At 42.7% G+C, this 20,357-nt stretch overlaps 2 protein-coding genes across 4 annotated transcripts in view; one reads left to right on the top strand and one right to left on the bottom strand.

The window, feature by feature from the left end:
* Positions 1-855: 855 nt before the first annotated feature.
* On the bottom strand, positions 856-18,232 carry LOC310688950 (lung adenoma susceptibility protein 2). 3 transcript variants are annotated; one of them, XM_083466089.1, is made up of 8 exons: positions 18,087-18,232; positions 15,102-15,432; positions 12,618-13,376; positions 10,593-10,743; positions 7,332-7,437; positions 6,896-7,027; positions 4,770-4,840; positions 856-2,455 (listed from the first exon to the last, which is right to left on the bottom strand). In XM_083466089.1, the coding sequence occupies exons 2-8, from the start codon at positions 15,385-15,387 to the stop codon at positions 2,395-2,397; spliced, it is 1,566 nt and encodes a 521-aa protein (XP_083322215.1). In that variant the 5' UTR covers positions 15,388-15,432; positions 18,087-18,232; the 3' UTR covers positions 856-2,394. The 3 variants fall into 3 exon arrangements, with proteins under 3 accessions (XP_083322215.1, XP_083322213.1, XP_083322214.1); XM_083466087.1 differs by having other exon boundaries at positions 6,896-7,033; positions 18,087-18,231; XM_083466088.1 differs by having other exon boundaries at positions 6,896-7,033; positions 18,006-18,219.
* A 53-nt stretch (positions 18,233-18,285) lies between these two features.
* Positions 18,286-20,357, top strand: part of STARD6 (StAR related lipid transfer domain containing 6) — a 6,462-nt gene continuing 4,390 nt past the window's right edge. The window contains exon 1 of the mRNA XM_083466335.1: positions 18,286-18,393. Coding sequence (XP_083322461.1) covers positions 18,301-18,393 — 93 coding nt within the window. The 5' untranslated portion in view covers positions 18,286-18,300. The remainder of the gene's footprint in view (positions 18,394-20,357) is intronic.

The following is a 20,357-nucleotide window of genomic DNA, read 5'->3' on the forward strand; positions in this document are numbered from 1 at the left end:
CAGAAAAAAGTCCCTAGACACTAATGGCCTTTAAATGCAGTAGGGAATGATGCGGACAGGAACCCAGGCCGAAGATTTCTGTTGTCACATGGAAACCTCACACTATGCTGCCTGTGGACTGGATCACTGCTTTATGACTTACCAGTAGTTTGGCTAATTTGGCACAAAGATTGTTTCCACAAATAAAACAACGATGTCTGCTGCCGTGAATTCCTAATGATTCAGAATTTGAATAGCACTAACAATATTTCTGCTTAGACACAGCCTCCATTCTTAATTCATTGCAGAGGGGGAGGTGAAGCAGGGGCACTCCATTGACTATCCTGAGAAACTAGCTCCAGCTGGGTCCTGGCTCCCTCTGCTGCCAACAGCCATTCCATCAGGCTGCTGAAGAGGGAGAGATAGGAAGTGAAGCCCACACTATCAGTTCTGCTGAGAGGCCAACTCCATTCAGCTACTCCTCACCTTGAACAGTTTCCATTCCCGTTAGTCACTGTAAGAACTTCTAAGTAATTTTAAGAACTGGTGCCAGTTTTCCTCTGCCCTCCTCATCCCGTTTTCCTTTCTTATCATGGATTTTAGATAGTAAACCTGGAGGCAGCAACTGTCTGGGTTTTGATTTATGTAAATCACTATATGAACCTTTCTGGCTGAAGGCCGAGGTAAAAATACTTTGGATATATAAATTATATAATCAATATGCTGGCTATGGAAATTAAGACAAAAGGAACTTGCTGCATGTAATTATATACCCTGCAGATTTTGTGGAAAAACCTTCTCCCCTTGCTTAGTGCTCTATTGGATCAGATAAAGGCTCCATTAATCAACATACCAGGAAGGCTTCTAAACCAAGCCTGGTGGTGGATAAGCAAAACTTTTATTTAGCATGTTGAACATCTTATCGATGTGTCCTGTTTTCTCAAAGCCCGCCCACCCCAGATTTGAAAAAGCACACAAAATATTGTTCAGCTGATGCTCAGGTGTCTGATCAAACTTAAGGACAATTCATATACTCCTTCAGAATATCAAAGAGCAGGGTTTTTTATGTTTTGCTTTATAAACAGGCAACTCAAACTGGTTTCCAAAAACAGCACACACGTTTTTTGTTTGGGAAGCACCTCTTGGCTGCAGCCCCAAACACAACCTGGAACCCACAGTATCCATCACCCAAGTATCTCAAAAGTTAGATGAAGAATGTCCTTCATTCATGAGAGCAAGAGCTAGAAATTTGGGCATCAAAATTTCAGCACAGGCTAAACTCCACAAGCCCAACAGACCAAGTTCATTTTGGTAGACCCTCAGTTAGACAGCAGAACAGGCATGCTTAGGGTTGCACTGAAAGAGAGGCTGAACATTTTTTATTCAAGACTAAGGATTAGGGATGGTAACATTAGCTGAAAATATAGCCAAGTGTCTGGCACCAGCAGTATCAATCTTTATATATTTGAAAAAAAATATTCCAACAGTCTTGGAGCAACAAATGATATTCCAACCTATGTGGCAAAAGGCACTTTTAAAGGTGTTTGAGCCGCTTCATATGGGTATACTCTGTGAGAACTTACATTTTTAACTGCCCTCATTCTCAAGAACAAGAGCTGTAATACACATTTCTATGAAAACTCCTGGATTTCATCATAGTTCCCCAAGCCTATAGCAGAGCACTTCCAGGCAGAAAGCGGGAGACATCACAGCTTGACTATTATGGTTTCCCAGAATGTGCCATCCTAGAAACCTCCGGTATGTTTTTTACTATGCTGAAATTTAATCCTATGATGCCAAGCATGATTAGAAGTGAAAGGAAAGCAGCTTGTATTCTGAAGATCACCCTCCCACCTGTGTAAACACAGTGAATCGACAAACAAAAAGCAATTTCTGCAATAAGGCTGTTGCGACGTTCTCGTTTGATGATCTTGATTTCCTGTGTTCCCAAGGTTAGCTTTGATAGCCTGTGGGTGACACTTAATCCTTTGGTCCTTGTCTCTGTTGTGCTAGAGAACAGTGAAACCTGAGAATTCAAGCAAGGTTTTAGAGTTGGCTTTCCCCAAGCAACTCATGCTGCACAGAACACAGGGGACTTGCAAAGGCTTCTTATGGTGTATAGCATGGATGAAGCCAGTTGCCTGTGGGAGTGGAGAAAAAGAGGGCGCCCCAAATTCAACTCAGTGCCACCAGCCCATTCAATGTGCTTGTGCAAGTTTTTGAAAAGTCAAAAAATTTTCATTAGAGAACATCCATCGAAACACAGCTGAGCTGAAGTGGTAGGCATACGCTCTAGTTTGAGAAGTATTTATCCCATGAATGTCCAGGTCTTGATTAAGAGACTGCCCTAGGAATTTCCCCCAGTTCACAGATTTAGGACAATGTATGCTTCGTGTCTTGATAACTGTTTTTTGGTTATTCTCCGCCACTTGGATCATCAACCAGACCTTTAAGTCGAGATAAATGATGTAAAGCCCTATAAACAAAGCAAAACAGATGTATGAGAATCAATCTCTGTGCATAGTAGTGTTATATAATAATTTATTATTTATACCCCGCCCATCTGGCTGAGTTTCCCCAGCCACTCTCGGCGGCTCCCAATCAAGTGTTAAAACAATACAGCATTAAATATTAAAAACTTCCCTAAACAGGGCTTCCTTCAGATGTCTTTTAAAGATAAGATAGCTGCTTATTTCCTTCACATCTGAAGGGAGGGCGTTCCACAGGGTGGGCACCACTACTGAGAAGGCCCTCTGTCTGGTTCCCTGTAACCTCACTTCTCGCAATGAGGGAACCGCCAGAAGGCCCTCGGAGCTAGATCTCAGTGTCCAGGCTGAACGATGTGGGTGGAGACGCTCCTTCAGGTATACAGGACCGAGGCTGTTCTTCCTTCGGTTTCTCAGAGCACATCAGATCAGCCCATTAACGATGTGTTGAACCAAGGCTTTAGTGATCTGCTGGCTCTCTTTTAATGCATAGGATCCCTGCTATATCAGCCCAAAAGATCCGTCTACCCCAGCATCCTGCTTTTGGCGGTGGCCAGATGCCTCCAGAAAACCTATAAGCAGGCCGTGATAGACCTAAGCTGAGGCCCCCAAACTTTAATGTGTTTCTTTTACTCCGCAATGGAGTAAGTTAAGGCTATATGAGTGGGCTACACTTTCAGATAAGCTTGCTTTCAACCTGTTACGTTATACCATACCCAGCCCAGATTTAACAGTATTGCTCAGAAATAAATAATTAGTGCACAGCACGATTCAGAAAATAAGAAAGCCGATGATGGATGGATGGAAAGGAAGTCCCAGCTCACAACTTTGTAATTCTCTAAGCAGGCAGCCCTGTTGCAGCTTGTAAAAGCTGTGACAAAGGCTCAAGCTTGAAGAAGCCCAGTTTTCCTTTATTTTCCTTCCTCATGAAGAGGGTGCAGGTGGGGAAGAGAAAACCATTCAAACCAGGCTTCCAGTTCCTGTCCCGCCCCATGGCGATGGCTCTCTCAACATCGGAGAGAGGCACAGGCTGAAAAAAGGGGATGGAAGGGTTAAACAATCCCCTATAAGCCTCTCGGGGTACAGGAGGTATTGGCAACCAGTCATCACCTCAATTGCGTGGGGACAGGTGGAGGAGATGGGTACTATGCACTTACAGCCTGATGCGAACCCCCCACCCCCAAATCACCACTGGATGCAGAGGTTCTCCTTATAACTGGGTTTTAATTGGCATTAAGAATAGGTGAGCATTGGAAGAAATGGACATTATAACTGCGAACAATCAGCTGCGTGGAACTGAGGTTTGAAATTGGGAGAAGATTTTATCTTATGCTGGAGGTGGATGGAGGAGAGTGGGGCTCTCTGCTATATTTTATGGAAGTTTTTACACTTATGATTCGGCAACCCTCTCCTAATATCGAATTTTACATGTGAGGATGGTTTGATGTACGATGTCACACTGAAATTTAAAAGAAGATGTAAAGCTGAATGCGGCTTGAAAGGAGTAAAGGGGGGGGGGAGTCTGGTTGCTTTGTTTGGAAGGGTGCTGCTGGGAGTCAGAGCCTACACCCCCCCCCCCAAAAAAAAGACTGAAAGAAATCATAGAAATGTTGAGATATAACCTTTTTAAAAAAAAGAAAAAAGAAAAATGGTATAGTAGCAGTGAAAGGAAAGCAGCGTGAGGGCTTTTGGGATGTTGGAAGAGGAATGGCACCCCCTTTCCCCTCCCTTCCCAGCAGGAGGAAGAAATGGGGAATGTCTATAACTTGTTAATTTGCTGCCAGTGGAAGGGAGGGATCTGCTGTGGTGGATTTGGAACTGCTTGAGTATTATGGGAAGGAGCTGAGCCGGAGAAAGAAGAGGGTTTAACCTTGAAGTTGCAGCTCCGCCCCAACCAGGCTGGAATACAACAGCAGTGGGAGTAAGGAGATAGCCCCAAATGCCACAGGAAAATGGAAAACATCAGAGAGTCATATAAGGCCAAGAGACTAACAACTGACTTTTGAATGTGGCACATACAGGATGAAAAGGAAAAAGCTATGGTTCCTCACTTGAAGCTCTTTTTTTGGAAGTTGAATAATATAGTAACACAAATAGAAATCATTAAGCTGTTAATTATGTGATAATTTTGAAAAATGGAACGTAATAGAAATAAATAATATGACATGCAGTAATATTAGATCATAAGGATCCATCAAGAATGGTGCAAGGGAGCCCTCTTAACAAAATTGTATTAATTTGGAACTAATTTGTGTAATTGGGTTTGGGGCCAAGACTTAGATCTGGGGATCTCAGCCTGCTTACCTCTGAAGTGATTTTACAGGGATGGTATCATGATCATTCAGTTTAAATTCCACATCTTCATCTAAAAAAGTCTGAAAAAGAAGCAAGGTTTGCTTAGCAGCATCGCTCAAGGACACATTTCTCTCTGAACATTCTTTCTTTCTCTCTTGGGAGGTACAGAGAAAAATTACCTATGAATAAGCAAATAAGCATAACTGTTTTATCAGAATATAAGCAGAATCCCAAGAAATATACTGAACACAGGTCCCTCTATTGGAATGCTCGTTATCCAAATGCAAATAATTATACCCAAATGTTGCTACACAAATGGCTGATTCAGATAACTGCAAACAGCCAGAGTTTGTCCACTTCCTTTCTTGTGTTTTGCTGGTCGGTGGCAGCCATTTTAGGCAGAAACCATGGACGGAGGAAGAGAAATCAGACAAATCAGGGAACAGGTGAGATAAGACATATCACTTTTCTCTTTGTTTGGCTTTTTTGCTGATTGGCTGCAGAAGTTTTAGGCAGAAATCAAGGAGGGAGGCAAATTAGAGACACCACGGATTAGAAATGCTCCCATAGGATTTAATGGAAAGCATGAGCTTGTTATGCAAACACTTGCCTAGCGAACTATTTTCTGAGAATGTATTCAGAAAGTGGGGCTCACAAGTATATACTATCACTGGTACAGCACAGAAAAAATAGGTATAAGTTTTAAAAGAAAAATACAGTATCAGCCTTGCTGTTGTTGTTTTGGGCTTCCCAAAGGCTTCTGGTTGGCCACTGTGAGACCAGGTTGTCGAACTGGATGGACCACGGGCCTGATCCAACAGGGCTTTTCGTATCTTTTTACTTAAAACCTGCTGCAGTGTTGGTGAAATGTAGTTGCTAACACTGTGAGCCATGAAGTCCCTGGCTCAAATCACACCTTGGCAGCGGCAGCACAAATAATGAAAACAGAAGGGAGGGGAACAGCTTTAAGCTGGTTACATGTACTTGGGCTTATGTATTCATTCAAGGTTCTTTAATCCTGCCTTTCCTACAATTTGTGGCTCGAGGCGGCAAACAACCTGTATATAAGCCATTGTGCAAAATAGCACATGATTTTTAAATGTAAATTCAGCAGCAAATATTAACAGTTACAGAAGGAATGGGAGTTGTGCCAAAAGCTGGATTTTGAGAAGTAAGCTGGTGCTGATGTTTGGGAGCAGCAATTTATTTTGCGTGAGTTACTTTAACAGGTGCTCCAATTAAAAGATGCAGGCTCATCAAAATGCACTGGGCAATCTTCAGATAAGAAATTGCGGCTTTCAGCCTGCCCCCCCCCCAAAAAAAACCTTATTTTGGCCATGAACTCACTTGGTGCCTTAGTGCCCACCCATAACAAGAAACCACCTCTCTTACTTCAAATCTCTCATTAAATCCAAACTTTTCTGCTTTTACACAATCTCTGTGCTCCATAAAGAAGTCTAAGAATACGCAACTGAAACAACATGGTTTTTTTGTCCCATTTTATCCCTGCTACACTTTCCGCACCTTTCTCTGAATCAGATTTTAGACTGTATACGCTTACGGCAGATACTTGGATTCTTATTTTTTGTAAAGTGCCACTGAAGATAATGATAATACTGGCTTACATAAACAGTTGTTGCCAAGAATAAAAGAAATAGTGCATGTGAAGGATGATGAGCACTTATACACATACTTATAGCAATATATTTCTATTATCTAACTGCTTGGCTCAGGCAAGTAGCATCAAGGGCCACTGTTTAAACTCCCCAGGTTCATGTTTACAGGCGCAATGGTAGGTTTTTGTGTATGCTTTTTTAGAAATAAAATAAAATAAAGCTCACATGCAATGGCATTGTATATAGCATTTTTAGCATGGCAAGTTCTTTACAATCCTTCTCAGTCATTTACCAGGTCAAGTTTTGCCCTACAATTCTCCATCTCCATCAAAACAGAATCACCAGTCGCCTAAGAGGCTTTGTACGCTAAACATTTCTGCATGTGGTTTTATTTCCAGGTCATTTTGAATTTAGATAGTTATGCCTCAATTTTTCAGTCAGTCTTTTCAAGAGAGGGGGTAAAAATATAGAAAATAATTAAACAGCAAGGGGAGTCTCATTCAAAACGGAAGAACTTACTTTCTTCAATTCCTCTTTTTGTCCAGCAGTTTTGTTCTGGTTAAAGCTGTGCTGAACTGCTTGAAGATTAAACAGCATTAGCTTCAAAGCTTCCACAGGGCCATGATGATTCCCTCCAGAGAATGTGTCCTCCTGGAACTAAAGAAATATATTGTAATCAAAGGACATTGAACTCAATACAGCAGCTGAAAAAGTTATCCTCCCCTGTGAAGTTCAGGATTGTGATTTAAGTAGCAATTTTCCACCTTAGCTCCAGATCTATATTAAAAGGATTTCATAAGTTTCTTTAGGAATGTGCTTGGGAGGGCTGTTTTTCCATTTTAGTACTATATGTTATAGGTTAAAGATAAAGAACCCCTGGATGGCACACTCCATTGTCTCTCGAGACAGATGGATGCCAACAATGATCTTCACTCAAGCTTCACTTTTAACATACCTGCCCAACGTTCTTTAAGCAATCTTCCAAAAATTCATTAACAATGCCTGATTTGGGGTTTTGTGGAAAGGTCTCCTCCTCACAACACACAGGTACTGGAGTTTTCCTGTAGACAGATATCTGGAGTTTAATGTCTTGTCTGAAATAGTTTTTTATTCTCAAAAATATTTTAGCATAGCTGTATACAAACCAGTGGGAGACTTTTTCAGTCAAAAACAGTCCTGAAAGTCAGATAGTATAACAACATTGGTATCAATGAGCATTAATATTCTGTGGGTGTTATAATTTGGTGATGTTTGTTTCTGTAAGCAGAGTTAAATGGCTGATTTTTAAAAAAATACACTTAACAAAACAGCTTTTCCATAGCATAGAATGTTGTTTATTGATTATAGCTCAGCTTTTAATAACATCCTCCCAGACATTCTTATTAAAAAGCTGAGGAATCTGGACCTTTCTTCTACCATCTGTGACTGGATTAAAGACTTTTTGAGGGATCGGACACAAACAGTGAGGATTGGGACTGTTACATCTACCTCCCTGAAGCTTAGCACTGACACCCCCCAGGGATGTGTGCTAAGTCCCTACCTGTACTCATTGTACACATGACTGCATATCATCTGCTCCATCCACAGTAATTATTAAGCTTGCAGATACTACCATAATGGGCCTAATTGCAGGCGGAGATGAAACAGCGTACAGGGGGGAGGTTCAATAAGTATCTACATGATGCTTAGAGAATAACTTACACCTAAATATTAGTAAGACAAAGGAGATGGTGATGGACTTCCGGAGGGAGAGGGGAACCTGCCCTGTTGTATATCGGGGGAGCTGTGTGGAGAGATTCTCCTCATTTAAATTCCTGGGAGTTTACCTTAGTGAGGACCTCACTTGGAAAATCAACATAACTTCGGTGCTCAGAAAGGCCCAACAAAGCCTCCATTTCCTCATGGTCTTGTGAAAGAATAATGTTAAACAACAACTGATGAACTCCTTTTATCAGTCCACAATAGAAAGTGTCCTTTCATATTGTATCACAGTGTGGTATGCTGCCTCGACAGCCACGGACAGAAAGTCTCTACAGAGGGTGGTGAATACAGCACATGATATCATGGGCTGTCCCTTGAGTCCGCTAGATGATATCGCAAGGGATCGTTGCCTCAGGAGAGCGAGAAAAATTCTCAGGGATGACTCACACCCCGGCCACCACCTCTTTAATCTTCTACCCTCGGGCAGGAGATATAGAAGTATAATCAGCTGTACCAACCGGCTAAAAATAGCTTCTATCCGTGGGCTGTTAGGCTGTTGAATGAAAAATAACACAGCAAAATTGACTTGCAAGGTGGTGTGTTGTTCGATAAGCAATTGAGTGTTTGGGGGCAGCTGAGGTTCGTTTAATTTCATTGCACACAGGTTGACAATAAAGGTATTATTATTATTATTCCTTTATAAGCAGCTCTCTGGAAATTCTCAAGCATACTGCAAGTGCAACTTCCCTTTTCTCCATTTATTTCAAACCAATCCTTGAACATCCTGACCACAGTTCCCTCTCAAGAGGCATAAGCCAGAAACATGGCTGGTGTCCTTCTAACACTTTCAAAAGTGTGGCTAAGAGTAATTGAAAATATAGACCATGCCAACTAGAATCCTAACCCATCAGAACCAGATCATGGGCATCATACCAGCTGGCAGAAAGGAAAGCAGTGCCACTTGCAGTTAGCCGGGTTCCCATAGCAATAACTCAGCAGCCCTCTTTAGTACCTTGGTACATTTCGGCTCCCGAATGATCAAAACCAGGAAGTGAGTGTTCAGGTTTTCAAACTTTTTGGGGGAAGCCGAACATCTGACGGGGCTTCTGAGGCTTCCGATTGGCTGCAGGAGCTTCCTGCAGCCAATCAGAAGCTGCGGTTTGATTTCTGAATGTTTTGGAAGTCGAATGGACTTCCGGAACGGATTCCGTTCGACTTCCAAAGTTCAACTGTACTAGAATCCAGGGTCATATGAGAAAACTGAATGATGGGAGACTGCAGAAAAGGCACCTAGACATTCCATTGTGGCTACCATAACCCAGGTTTAAGGTTCCATTTGGCGATCAGCTTAGATATCTGAGTTTCTAACACTGGTCTGAATATGGGCTTCCTGTAGGACGAACAAAAGGAAGCATTACTTCTTCACACATTGCATCATTAATTTATGGAATTTGCAGCCACAAGGATATCAAGATTGCCACTAACCCCAACGGCAACAGACAAATTCATGAAGGTTATGTCTACCAACGGCAACTAGTCATGACACCTTTTTACTATCTCCAGTGTCTGAGGCAGTAAGTTTCTGAATCAGTGTTAGAAATTCCCCAGGCTCCAGGCACATTTTGCGACTAGCGTGGGTCCAATTGCGACCACATGGAAGTCTCTGGATGCCAGGGTGCCAATCTCCATTTGGCTAGCCCTCCAGCTTGCTTAAGCAGGTAAGAAGAGCTATTTATTGCATTTATATCCCACCTTTTCCTCCAAGGAGTACATGGTTCACCTCCCTTCTCCCTACAACGACCCTGTGAGGTAGGTTAAGAGACTTTGGTTGGCTCACAGTCATCCAGTGAGCTTCATGACTGAGTGGGGATTTGAACTCTGCTCTCCCAGGTCCTAGTGTAACACTCTAACCACCAGCTTCCTAGAATAGTTCTGCTATGGGGCAGCTCTATAAATTAAATAGGTAAATAAATATGAGGAAAGCAAAATGTTACTTAGAGAAGGATCTGGAATATTTTCCTTGAAGCTTGAGTTTATTTTATTCTGGATTGTTTTATGTTTTAATGTGTTGTAAGCAGCTTTGAGGTTTTTCCCCCTTTAAAATAAAAAGTGGTTTAGAAATGAAATTAATAATACTTAAAAATAATAAAAAATCACAGCAGAAAAGGCACCTAGACATTCCATTGTGGCTACCATAACCCAGGTTTAAGGTTCCATTTGCTGATCAGCTTCTAACACTGGTCTGAATATGGGCTTTCTGTAGGCATTTAGTCACTGTGGGAAACTGGATGTCAGGTTAGATGGGGCACTAGCCTGATCCAGGACTTACTAATTTCTCTGAAAAATACCAGGAGTTCATTGCAGAAGACTGTTCCTATGTACTGCTCATGCTCAGGCCGGTTGGAAGTCTGCTGTACAAACTAAGATGGTGCAGTAACCATACTCTTGAATGTTAAACTGATATATCCCTGCTATGCTTTCATAACAAAGCTATGTGTATGTCTTGTTTACTCACAAACCAATAGGAACATTATCCCATGATCTTTCTGCTTCTAACACATCCACTGTACAAGGGCTGCCATCATTTTTCAGCGCATTGGTTAATTCGTCAGCAGAAGTCTCCTGCGTCCCTCTTGTCTTCTGAAGTATTAGATCAGTACCCTCATCTGAAATCATTTATTGAAAATAACAATTAAACACAAGTCACCTTGAATTCACATCTTGTGTATACAGTTGTACCTTGGTTGACTAACGCCTTGCAAGTCTCCCAAACGCCGCAAACCAAGAAGTGAGTGTTCCGGTTTGTGAGCTTTCTTTGGAACCCGAATATCCATTTCGGCTGTTGGCATTGTTTCTGGTGCCAATCAGCCAATCGGAAGCTGCACCTTGGTTTGTGAACGTTTTGGAAGTCAAACGGACTTCCAGAACAGATTCCGTTCGTCAACCAAGGTATGACTGTACTGCATGTTAATCAAAAGAAACACGCGTATCTAAAGTTATAACAGTTTTGTGTTGAGAAGATCTGCTACAATAAAAAGAAGTATACTGCGTTAAAGTAAGGGCACAGTCCATTCATAACTATGTCTCTTCAGGAGTAAGTCATACTGATTTAAATGGGGCTTACAAGGAAGCAGGGTTAGGCGTGTGTGAAATGTTATCCTCATTTGGCAGACAGAGACAAACACTGGGTAAGAGAGAGAAAATGTAAACAGCAGGACCAAAGGCCATGAAATAAGTGGAATCCAGTAGGCCTTTGACAGTTATGCAAAGGACAAATGTATACAAGATCAGGACCGTGTCCATTCATAACATCAGTAATTAGTGAGACTGCTGTTATGAATGGTCACTGTTCTTATCTTAGGTCAAATGTATAGAAGATAAGAACAGTGATCACTGGCAACAGCAGCCATACTAATTACTGCTGTCATGAATGGCTGCTGTTCTTGTATGCATTTGACAGTGGAACAAAAATGTCACAGACCTCAAGACCCGGAATGGTGTTATGAATATACTTAAGAGGCCTTTTTCAATTAGACTGACCCATCTAATTGACAAAGTAAGTGAGTCTAGCCATAGCCAATTAGAAAATACTGGCTGCTCCTCCAATTTCAGAATGGCATGTCAGAATTTGCAACGTTTCTCTTGCTGACTTACACTGTATCATGCTTTCTGTGATAAAAATCAAACTCTGGGCAGCTTACAGATAAAACTTATAGATCAAATAAGATTAAAAGTACTCCCAACAATAAAACAGTCAACAGTAGAAACTCATTCATAAAAAGCATTGCTATTCCATTAAAATGGATTTATTACAGAATACTTCATTATGAAAAACAAGCTAAAACCATGCAGTTTGCCCAAGTTTTTAAATAATGCATAGCTTTTATTAGTTTCTATCATAATCTCTGCTGCTGTTTTAAGTTCTGATTATTTCTAACCACAGTAAATCCAATCCACCATTTAGAGATCCACTTAAAATCATGGTTTTAAACTGTGGTTTGGTGCTAACTATGGCTACACCATATGCTAACTGTGGTTAATTCAGATATTATAATGGAAGTCAGGAGGAGTATGTGAGCTTACTCTACTGACACCCAACCACGGCTAGGAATTGGGAAGTACAGTGGTACCTCAGGTTAAGTACTTAATTCGTTCCGGAGGTCCGTTCTTAACCTGAAACTGTTCTTAACCTGAAGCACCACTTTAGCTAGTGGGGCCTCCTGCTGCTGCTGCGCCGCCAGAGCACGATTTCTGTTCTCATCCTGAAGCAAAGTTCTTAACCCAAGGTACCAAGCAAAGTTCTTAACCCAAGGTACCAAGGGTTCTGGGTTAGCGGAGTCTGTAACCTGAAGCGTATGTAACCTGAAGCGTATGTAACCCGAGGTACCACTGTATTGTTTCTGCATCAGGCCAATGAGTATAAGGGTAGCAGAAAGTTGTTTTACTCTCTACGAAAACATGTAAGAAACAGTCTGGATTCATGATCACCACATGCTTCAAAAACTTGTTGACCACCAAATGAAGTGCACCTGTGAGTTACCTGCAAATGAATGCCTATGTTTTAAACCCTGAGGTGTGAAATAGGCACTTGGAACATCATAGTGGCAGTTTCTCTGAACTTCATGCTCATGTTGTTGGTCCAACAAATCGTTATGTCCAGAACGTCCAGGATGGTTTGACCTTTCCACATCATTTTGACTCCTCATCAGTGTCTTGCTATTTTCCAAAAATGTGGTACCGTCCTCTCCACCTGGTGCCCAGGTAGAACTTTCATTGCTTGACTCCGGCAAGAGATTATGACTCTTCAGCCAGACTGGATACTTGAAACTGGGAATGCTGCTTATCCCTGAAACACTTAAGTCAGATTTCTGGCTTGTAAGCCACCTTGGATAGTTCTTATGAAATACAGACTCTGAGTTGTCTTCTTCCATGTGGTGGTCCTTCACAGAATGCCCAGAGTCATATCTGTGAAATCTGTGTTGTGCGTTCACATTTCTGCTAGAGTGCTGATATGAAGGGGAACCTGGATTTTCAGGAAAATTCGATACTTTTTCATTGCCAAAGGATGAAGCCTGATGGGCACAGGAAGCAGATGCTGTCAACGACTTCCTGTTCTGGTTGATACTTTGAGGCACAGGTCTTAAGGCAGCAGCATGGATAAAAGGTAAGGAACCATCTGCAGGGAATGCTAGAAGATCATCAGTAGTGAGACTAAGCATATCTGTATCATAGACATTTTTTCTCCTCAGATGGGGCACAACTGACCCTAATATGGCTTGCTGCTCAAATTTCTCCAAAGCTGAAAAACAAGAAATTAGAGAGAGATGTCACATTAAAAAAACTGTAAAAAACAAAACAAAACGAGCAACATTTAAAAGATGTTAGGTAAAGTAAAGGGACCCCTGACTATTAGGGTCCAGTTGTGGCCAACTCTGGGGTTGCGGCGCTCATCTCGCTTTATTGGCCGAGGGAGCCAGCGTACAGCTTCCGGGTCATGTGGCCAGCATGACTAAGCCGCTTCTGGCGAATCAGAGCAGCGCACAGAAATGGCGTTTACCTTCCTGCCGGAGTGGTACCCATTTATCTACTTGCACTTCGACGTGCTTTCGAACTGCTAGGTTGGCAGGAGCAGGGACCGAGCAACAGGAGCTCACCCCATCATGGGGATTCAAACTGCCGACCTTCTGATCGGCAAGTCCTAGGCTCTGTGGTTTAACCCACAGCACCATCCACATCCCTGCTAAAAAGATGTTAGAAAGGTGCAGTTTTACTAGAAATATATTAAGGTTGCTCAATGAACTCTATGGGAAATGGTTATGAGAAGACATGTACTGTACAGGATAGTGCTAATAACTGAACACAAGAGTGATCTAATTGAAAGAGTAACATAATGTCCATTAAAATTCTCACGGAAGTTGGAACGGCTGCTTCTTTGAGGGGTGCATGCAGGAAATGCAGGTATCTTTGCTCATAGAAACAGCCACTTCCTATGAAAATGCTTAATCAGACATATCACTCATGTGCAACAAAACTGTTCACAGTTTGTATGATCAGTTCTTCACTAACATTAACTAAAAGCCACATGCATGAAACTTTCTGCCTACAATTCTAAGTTCTGTGTTGTCACTTCCCCCTCTCCCACCTGAAAGATCATACAAATCCAGCTGATAGCTGTCCTGGGACTGTAGAGCAGAAGGGAAGAAAACACTGGCTTCTGCTTCCAGAAATGTGGCTGAGGAGCACTGGGAGGCTGCCTCCCCGGTATAATATCAAGGCAAGCGAGAGACCAATCTGGTCCCATCCATCACCACAGAAGGAGCAGCTGCAAAGAGCTTGCTTCCTTCTCCTTGCCTGAAAGCATGTTGCTCTTGAATTGCAGAAACAAGGGGAAAGTACAATCTGACCAACAAGTAATTGCTATTCAAGCAAGAGCACCAGCAAGGGAAAATCAACCTGTCCTGGATATAAATGCCCACTTTGTTCTACCCTTGAAGAACTGAGCACCCTCTTCTACCTTTTCCATCCACTCTCTCTTTTTAGCTTGTAAGTCTAATGATGACAGCCCCTCTCTTTTATTACTGATGACAGCCACTTTAAAAGGCAATAATTGTATGAAAAGCAGTATAAAAATACATCCATTGCTTAAACCAAAACACTTAAGTTAGACTTAACTAGTTATATCATCTGCTACATTATTCATATCATCTAACATGAACGTACAAAAGAAATGACTTGTAGCTGCTGTAACAGAAATATGACCCCTTTCTTAAGCAATGTTATAAAGTTATTAATGTTATTACAATGTTTCTCATTTGTGGAGTGTTATATTTCACTTTAATCCTATATACAAACTTGCCACTTATCTCTCACTGGAAGCCGCCTAAGCATCACAAGATAGGAAATGCAAATAAGATCAAAATTAGGTAAGCTAAGCAATAAAAAATGTGCATCATCTGCCACTCTCCAGCGACCCTAAACAGGGGCCAAGGTTTTGCCTGTCACAAATGGAATAACACTCACATACCATATTTGCGCTTGAAACTGTCCTCCGAGGACCTTAGGTCTTTACGAGTACTCTGTGTAATGCAGATTTTTCCAGGTCTTACTTCTGGCGACGCAAGGCTCAGATCGAAATCTTCAATATAGGCCTCCAATGCTTGAGATGCAGACCTATAGAGCCTGTCCTTGTACTGAATTGAACTGTGGGATTTCAAGGAGCAACTACTATTGCGAAGGCTACAATCTGCCAGAAGACAAGAAACAGTTGATTCCGGAGAGTAGACGCTGCCTTTTTTAATCAAGCAAGCCATTACACATTTCACCAAATTGGATTCCTGGAACCGCTAGACATGTTTCTGAAAAATGACAGCAAGTGAGAAAACCAGTGAGTCAGCCACGCTGAGCATTAATAAATGTCGTGGATTCAGAAGCCAGGCCTGTTGGCGGACCGACTCTATGCTACAAAGCGTATCTGCAAGCGTGACATGAAGGCTGGCAACATTAACCCCACCATGTGGGAATCCCTTGCAGGATCGTAGTGCCTGGAGACAGACAGCCAAGTTGTGTATCCACAGCAGTGACCAGAGGACCAACGACTGCAGAGAGAAGAAAACCATGGTGCATCTGCAGCAGCAGAACAGGATACTTTCATCTGCCCCAGCTGCAGCAAATCATGACTTTCCTGTGATACGGAAGGGGGGGGGCATGTCTTCTTCACCTCCTTCTTTGCTACAATATATCCATTTATTTCCAATTGTCAATGTCAAAAGGGACTAAGATCTATAAAATTCATAGAAAATCAACGTGCCAATTTGCTCAATTTCTCTAGGACCCCATGACACCTCCCCTGTCCTCCATAATCCCTCAAGCAAGGTGTCAAGACCCTAATCCGGTCAAATCGCTCTGCCAAGCCCTTCCTCCGGGAGATGCCAGGTGACAGACTATGTCCTATATCCTGAGAAGACCATTGTCTTCTCAGGATGTGCTTATCTGCGCATATCTCCAGCTCTGCATATTCCCCCCTCCCTCCTCCATATGTTAATCCGGTGTAACCCAACCTCTTCCTAATGTATTCGTGATGTAATCTGTGTAACCCAACCTCTTCTTAATGTATTCATGATGTAACTGGGATGTATTTTGCACTGTATTCTGGGACATGGAGGGAAATTTCAAAAGTTCATGTCACCCCTTTCTCGCTGTTCAATCTCGCCTTGAACCTGTTGTGCAATAAACTTGGATCTTCTGCAGTTTGCTCCTGTCCGGCTGAGCTCATTTTCTTCCGCAGGGACCCGTGGACCTAGTCCAACGAGCTGGGTGGCAGAGTAGCCCTGCACCCAGATTTTTCCGTAACACCTGTATCGGTCGTTACAGACACAGCAGATGCTGCAAGCTTGACCTCACCTGCAAAGGCACACTCCTCCATTGTCTCCCGAGACAAACAGACGCTGAAAACATGTTTTGGATTCTTACGAGACGGGCACTCTGAATTCAATGTTTGTTGTTGGAGAAGCAGCACACAAATATCAAATCCAATCTAATCCTCCCAGGTGAGTGACATGCTATTCAAGCAGGTCCTCCTGCTAAGGCAGCAGCAGCAAAACCACAGGCACACCTATGCTGAAGTTTTACTTGCTCCCAGGTAAGAACAAGCAGCCGGAATCCAACCAAAGTTCACCACTTTATGGCTGCGGTCCTATCCATCCTCCCACCTGGAAGCAACTCGGAATATAGTGGTACCTTGGTTTAAGAACAACTTAGTTTATGAACAACTTGGATTGGGCAAACCCGGAAGTAGGTGTTTTGGTTTGTGAACTTTGCTTTGGAAGTGGAACATGTTCTGCTTCCTGTTGAGTGTGTTCCATTTGTAAATTGAGTCCCCCGCTGCTATGGGAAAGCACACCTTGGTTTAAGAACACTTTGGTTTAAGAACAGACTTCTGGAACAGAATAAGTTCGTAAACCGAGGTACCACTGTATGCAGAAGGGAGGGAAAAGAGAAGAAGCCAGAGAAGGAGAGGAAGGGAAGCCCTTAGGTGCTTTCTGTTGTGTCCCCTTGGTTTACCGTGGTTTAAATTTTTCTCCTTTTATTCTTATTCTTTTTGAACTCTATGTAAAAACACAAATAAAAGCAGGCATGGGCTGGACTGAATCAGGTCTTCCTTAATGCGTCACAAGAAGCTTGACTGCTTCTTATAAGAATTTCCCAATAACTATTTATTTTATTTTATCTATCATATAATTCCAATAACTATTTTATTTATTACATTTTTTCTTTTCCCCCAATAACTGTTTATTTTACTTATTTTCATTATACACCTTTAAGCGCCAGGTGAAAACGTTCTCTTTTAACCAGGCCTTTAGCTGATCTGATTTAGATCCCTATGCCATTTTAAAATGTGTTTTTTTTTTTGTGTGTGTGTGTGTGTGTGTGTGTGTGTGCAAGGGGGGGCTATTGGGTTGTTTTTATTTTTATTATGTATTTTGTGGTTTTATATCGATTTTACTCTGTGAACCGCCCTGAGACCCCCAGGTATATAAATTCAATAAATAATAATAATAATTTATTTTACTTATTGTATGCAACTATTTTATTTGTTACATTTTTACTTTTTCCCAATAACTGCTTATTTTACCTATTTTATTTCATTTATATACGTGCTGCCTTTATCTCCCAAGGAGCTCGGGATGGTCACGTGGTTCTCCTCCTCCCAATGTCACCCTCACAACAGCCCTGTGAGGTAAGCTAGAGGCTAAATTTTGGCCTAGCCCTAGTACGGATTCGGAACCCACATCCATCACCCCGAAATCTCCCTCAATCCTCCTCAGAGGGTCGAAAGCGGACGCTTCTCGCGCGAGGGGCGCAAGATGCGGGCGCGCACGTCTGAACCCGCGACACGCGTGTTTCCGCGGACCGTCGCGCGTCGCCTCACCGCGTGTGAACCCGCCGCCGGGCAATAACGCGTGTCTGGCCACTCCCCACCCTCTTCGCCCCGAGGGAGAGAGCCGCTTACCCGCTTCGGTCGGCGCCTCCCGCCCGCAAAACATTTGAAACGGGAAAAAAAATGCCGCTTCTTCCCAAAATGGCGCCGTTAGCGCTCCACTGCGCATGCTCCATCGCTGAGGCCGGGCGCCACCGCGTATGCCAGTGAGGCTTCCCGGCGTTCGGAGAACAAGCGCCCCTGCGAACCACAACTCCCGGCACGCCCCGCGGGCGAACGCATCACAATGCTGCTGAGCCACACCGCCCCCCACCGAGGAGAAACGCGAGTTGCAGCCGGGAAGGAGGAGACTGGAAGGGATGCGAGCGACAAGACCCAGGTGAGCGCTTGGTGCGGCTCTGTTGCAGCAGCATCTACACACGCCTCCAAGAGGCGAGCCGCCTTCTTGAAGCCGGGAAAGCGATGGGAATTAGCGTGTAGGAAGAACTTGAAGCGATTCATAGATTCAATAGAAGGGATCCTGAGAATCAATGCAGGAAAATGCAGCTGTCCCATACTGGCAGTGCTGGATTTACGTACTGTATAAAGCTAAACAAGCTATAACTTAGGGCCCCACTCTCTTGGGGCCCCCAAAAAAGATTAAAGGGGAAAAAAGCACCTGGATGTACATTTCCAAAATATAAGATAAAAAACAAATAAGATAAAACCTACATACCTATTAGGTCCATCAATTACCATATAGCATATATTCAACACACACAAAAACAGCGACAATTTGTTGTTGACAAAGGACAGCTGAACATATAAAGGGCCCCATTACCCTCAGTAGCTTAAAAGGTAAAGGGACCCCTGACCATTAGGTCCAGTCGTGGCCAACTCTGGGGTTGCAGCGCTCATCTCACTTTATTGGCCGAGGGAGCCGGTGTACAGCTTCTGGGTCATGTGGCCAGCATGACGAAGCCGCTTCTGGGGAACCAGAGCAGCACATGGAAACGCTGTTTACCTTCCCGCTGGAGCGGTACCTATTTATCTACTTGCACTTTGACATGCTTTCGAACTGCTAGGTGGACAGGAGCTGGGACCAAGCAATGGGAGCTCACCCTGTCACGGGGATTCAAACCGCCAACCTTCTGATCAACAAGTCCTAGGCTCTGTGGTTTAACCTACAGCACCACCCACGTCCCTTTATTTCTATATAGAACAGCCTAATGTTTCTAGTGCTGTCACACCCTACACAGTTAAGGTGCTCTGTGGAATTAATAAAACGTGCTGTATCCCCATCCCCTGTCCTTGTGACACTTACTTGTCCTTTGCTTTGCCATTTTCACAGATAGATGGACTATAAGAAACTTTCAGAGGGCCTCTCCATAAAAATTTTCTCGTACCTCCATGATCCAGTGGGATGGAAAGTGGTAAAAAGTTCAGTAAGAACAATGCAGTTCATCTCGTTTCAGCTATTTCTCTCTTGCTGTTAAGCTCCAAACTGTTATTAGCCCATGGCAGGTTTTTCTTTTTTTATCAGCCTGCTGATAAATAATTGCAACTTTAAAAAGAAGAAGGGAACTTCCCAAGATGCCTGGTCAATTTACAGGCAGCTCTTATTTCTCACAGGCAACCAGAGTATTTAGAACTTGATCTAGAAGTAAAACAATAGATTTTTAAAAATTGGGTTGTTGTTTTTTTAAAGTTACAGATATTTCAGAGGTGTTTGATTATTATTTTTTCCTTTCCTTTATTGTCAACCTGAGAAACAAATGTCAGTGTCGGCAAGACCTTCAACAGATTTCCCAGGAACTCTGTAAGTAAACAGGGCTTTGGTTCCTGTGTATTTCCTTCCATGCACTCACTCTGAAAAGCAGCACCAATAGGCAAAATCACAATACAAGGGATTTCCCCATTCCCAGAACTGTTAATGATGGACATGTCCATACTGTGGACCTCAAAACTGATTCAGTAGTCACTCCCCCATCCCAGGAACTCCTGAATTTTTCATGCCAGTCAGTTGCCATGTTAAATGCCACATGGATCCCAAAATGCCATGCTGTAATGCCATGCTATAAGGTGGAAGCTTGTGGTTTTTTAAAAATGGATCCCAAAATGCCATGCTATAAGGTGGAAGCTTAGTTTTTTTAAAAAAAAAAACAACTAATTTTGTTTCATTATTTATTTAAACATTTACAAGCCACAATTTTCATAAAAGGCACAGCAAGGCAATATGCAACATGCAAGAGTATAGCAATGTTGGTAGAAGCATCAGTAGAAGCTGGTTGTTGGGGGTAGAAAAACATCACGTTCCAAAGGACTGTCTGAATGACACAGTTTTCAACAGACCCTCTGAAAGTA

The sequence above is a fragment of the Podarcis liolepis genome, assembly GCF_965112155.1.
Source record: "Podarcis liolepis genome assembly, chromosome: 11".
Lineage (NCBI taxonomy): Eukaryota > Metazoa > Chordata > Lepidosauria > Squamata > Lacertidae > Podarcis > Podarcis liolepis.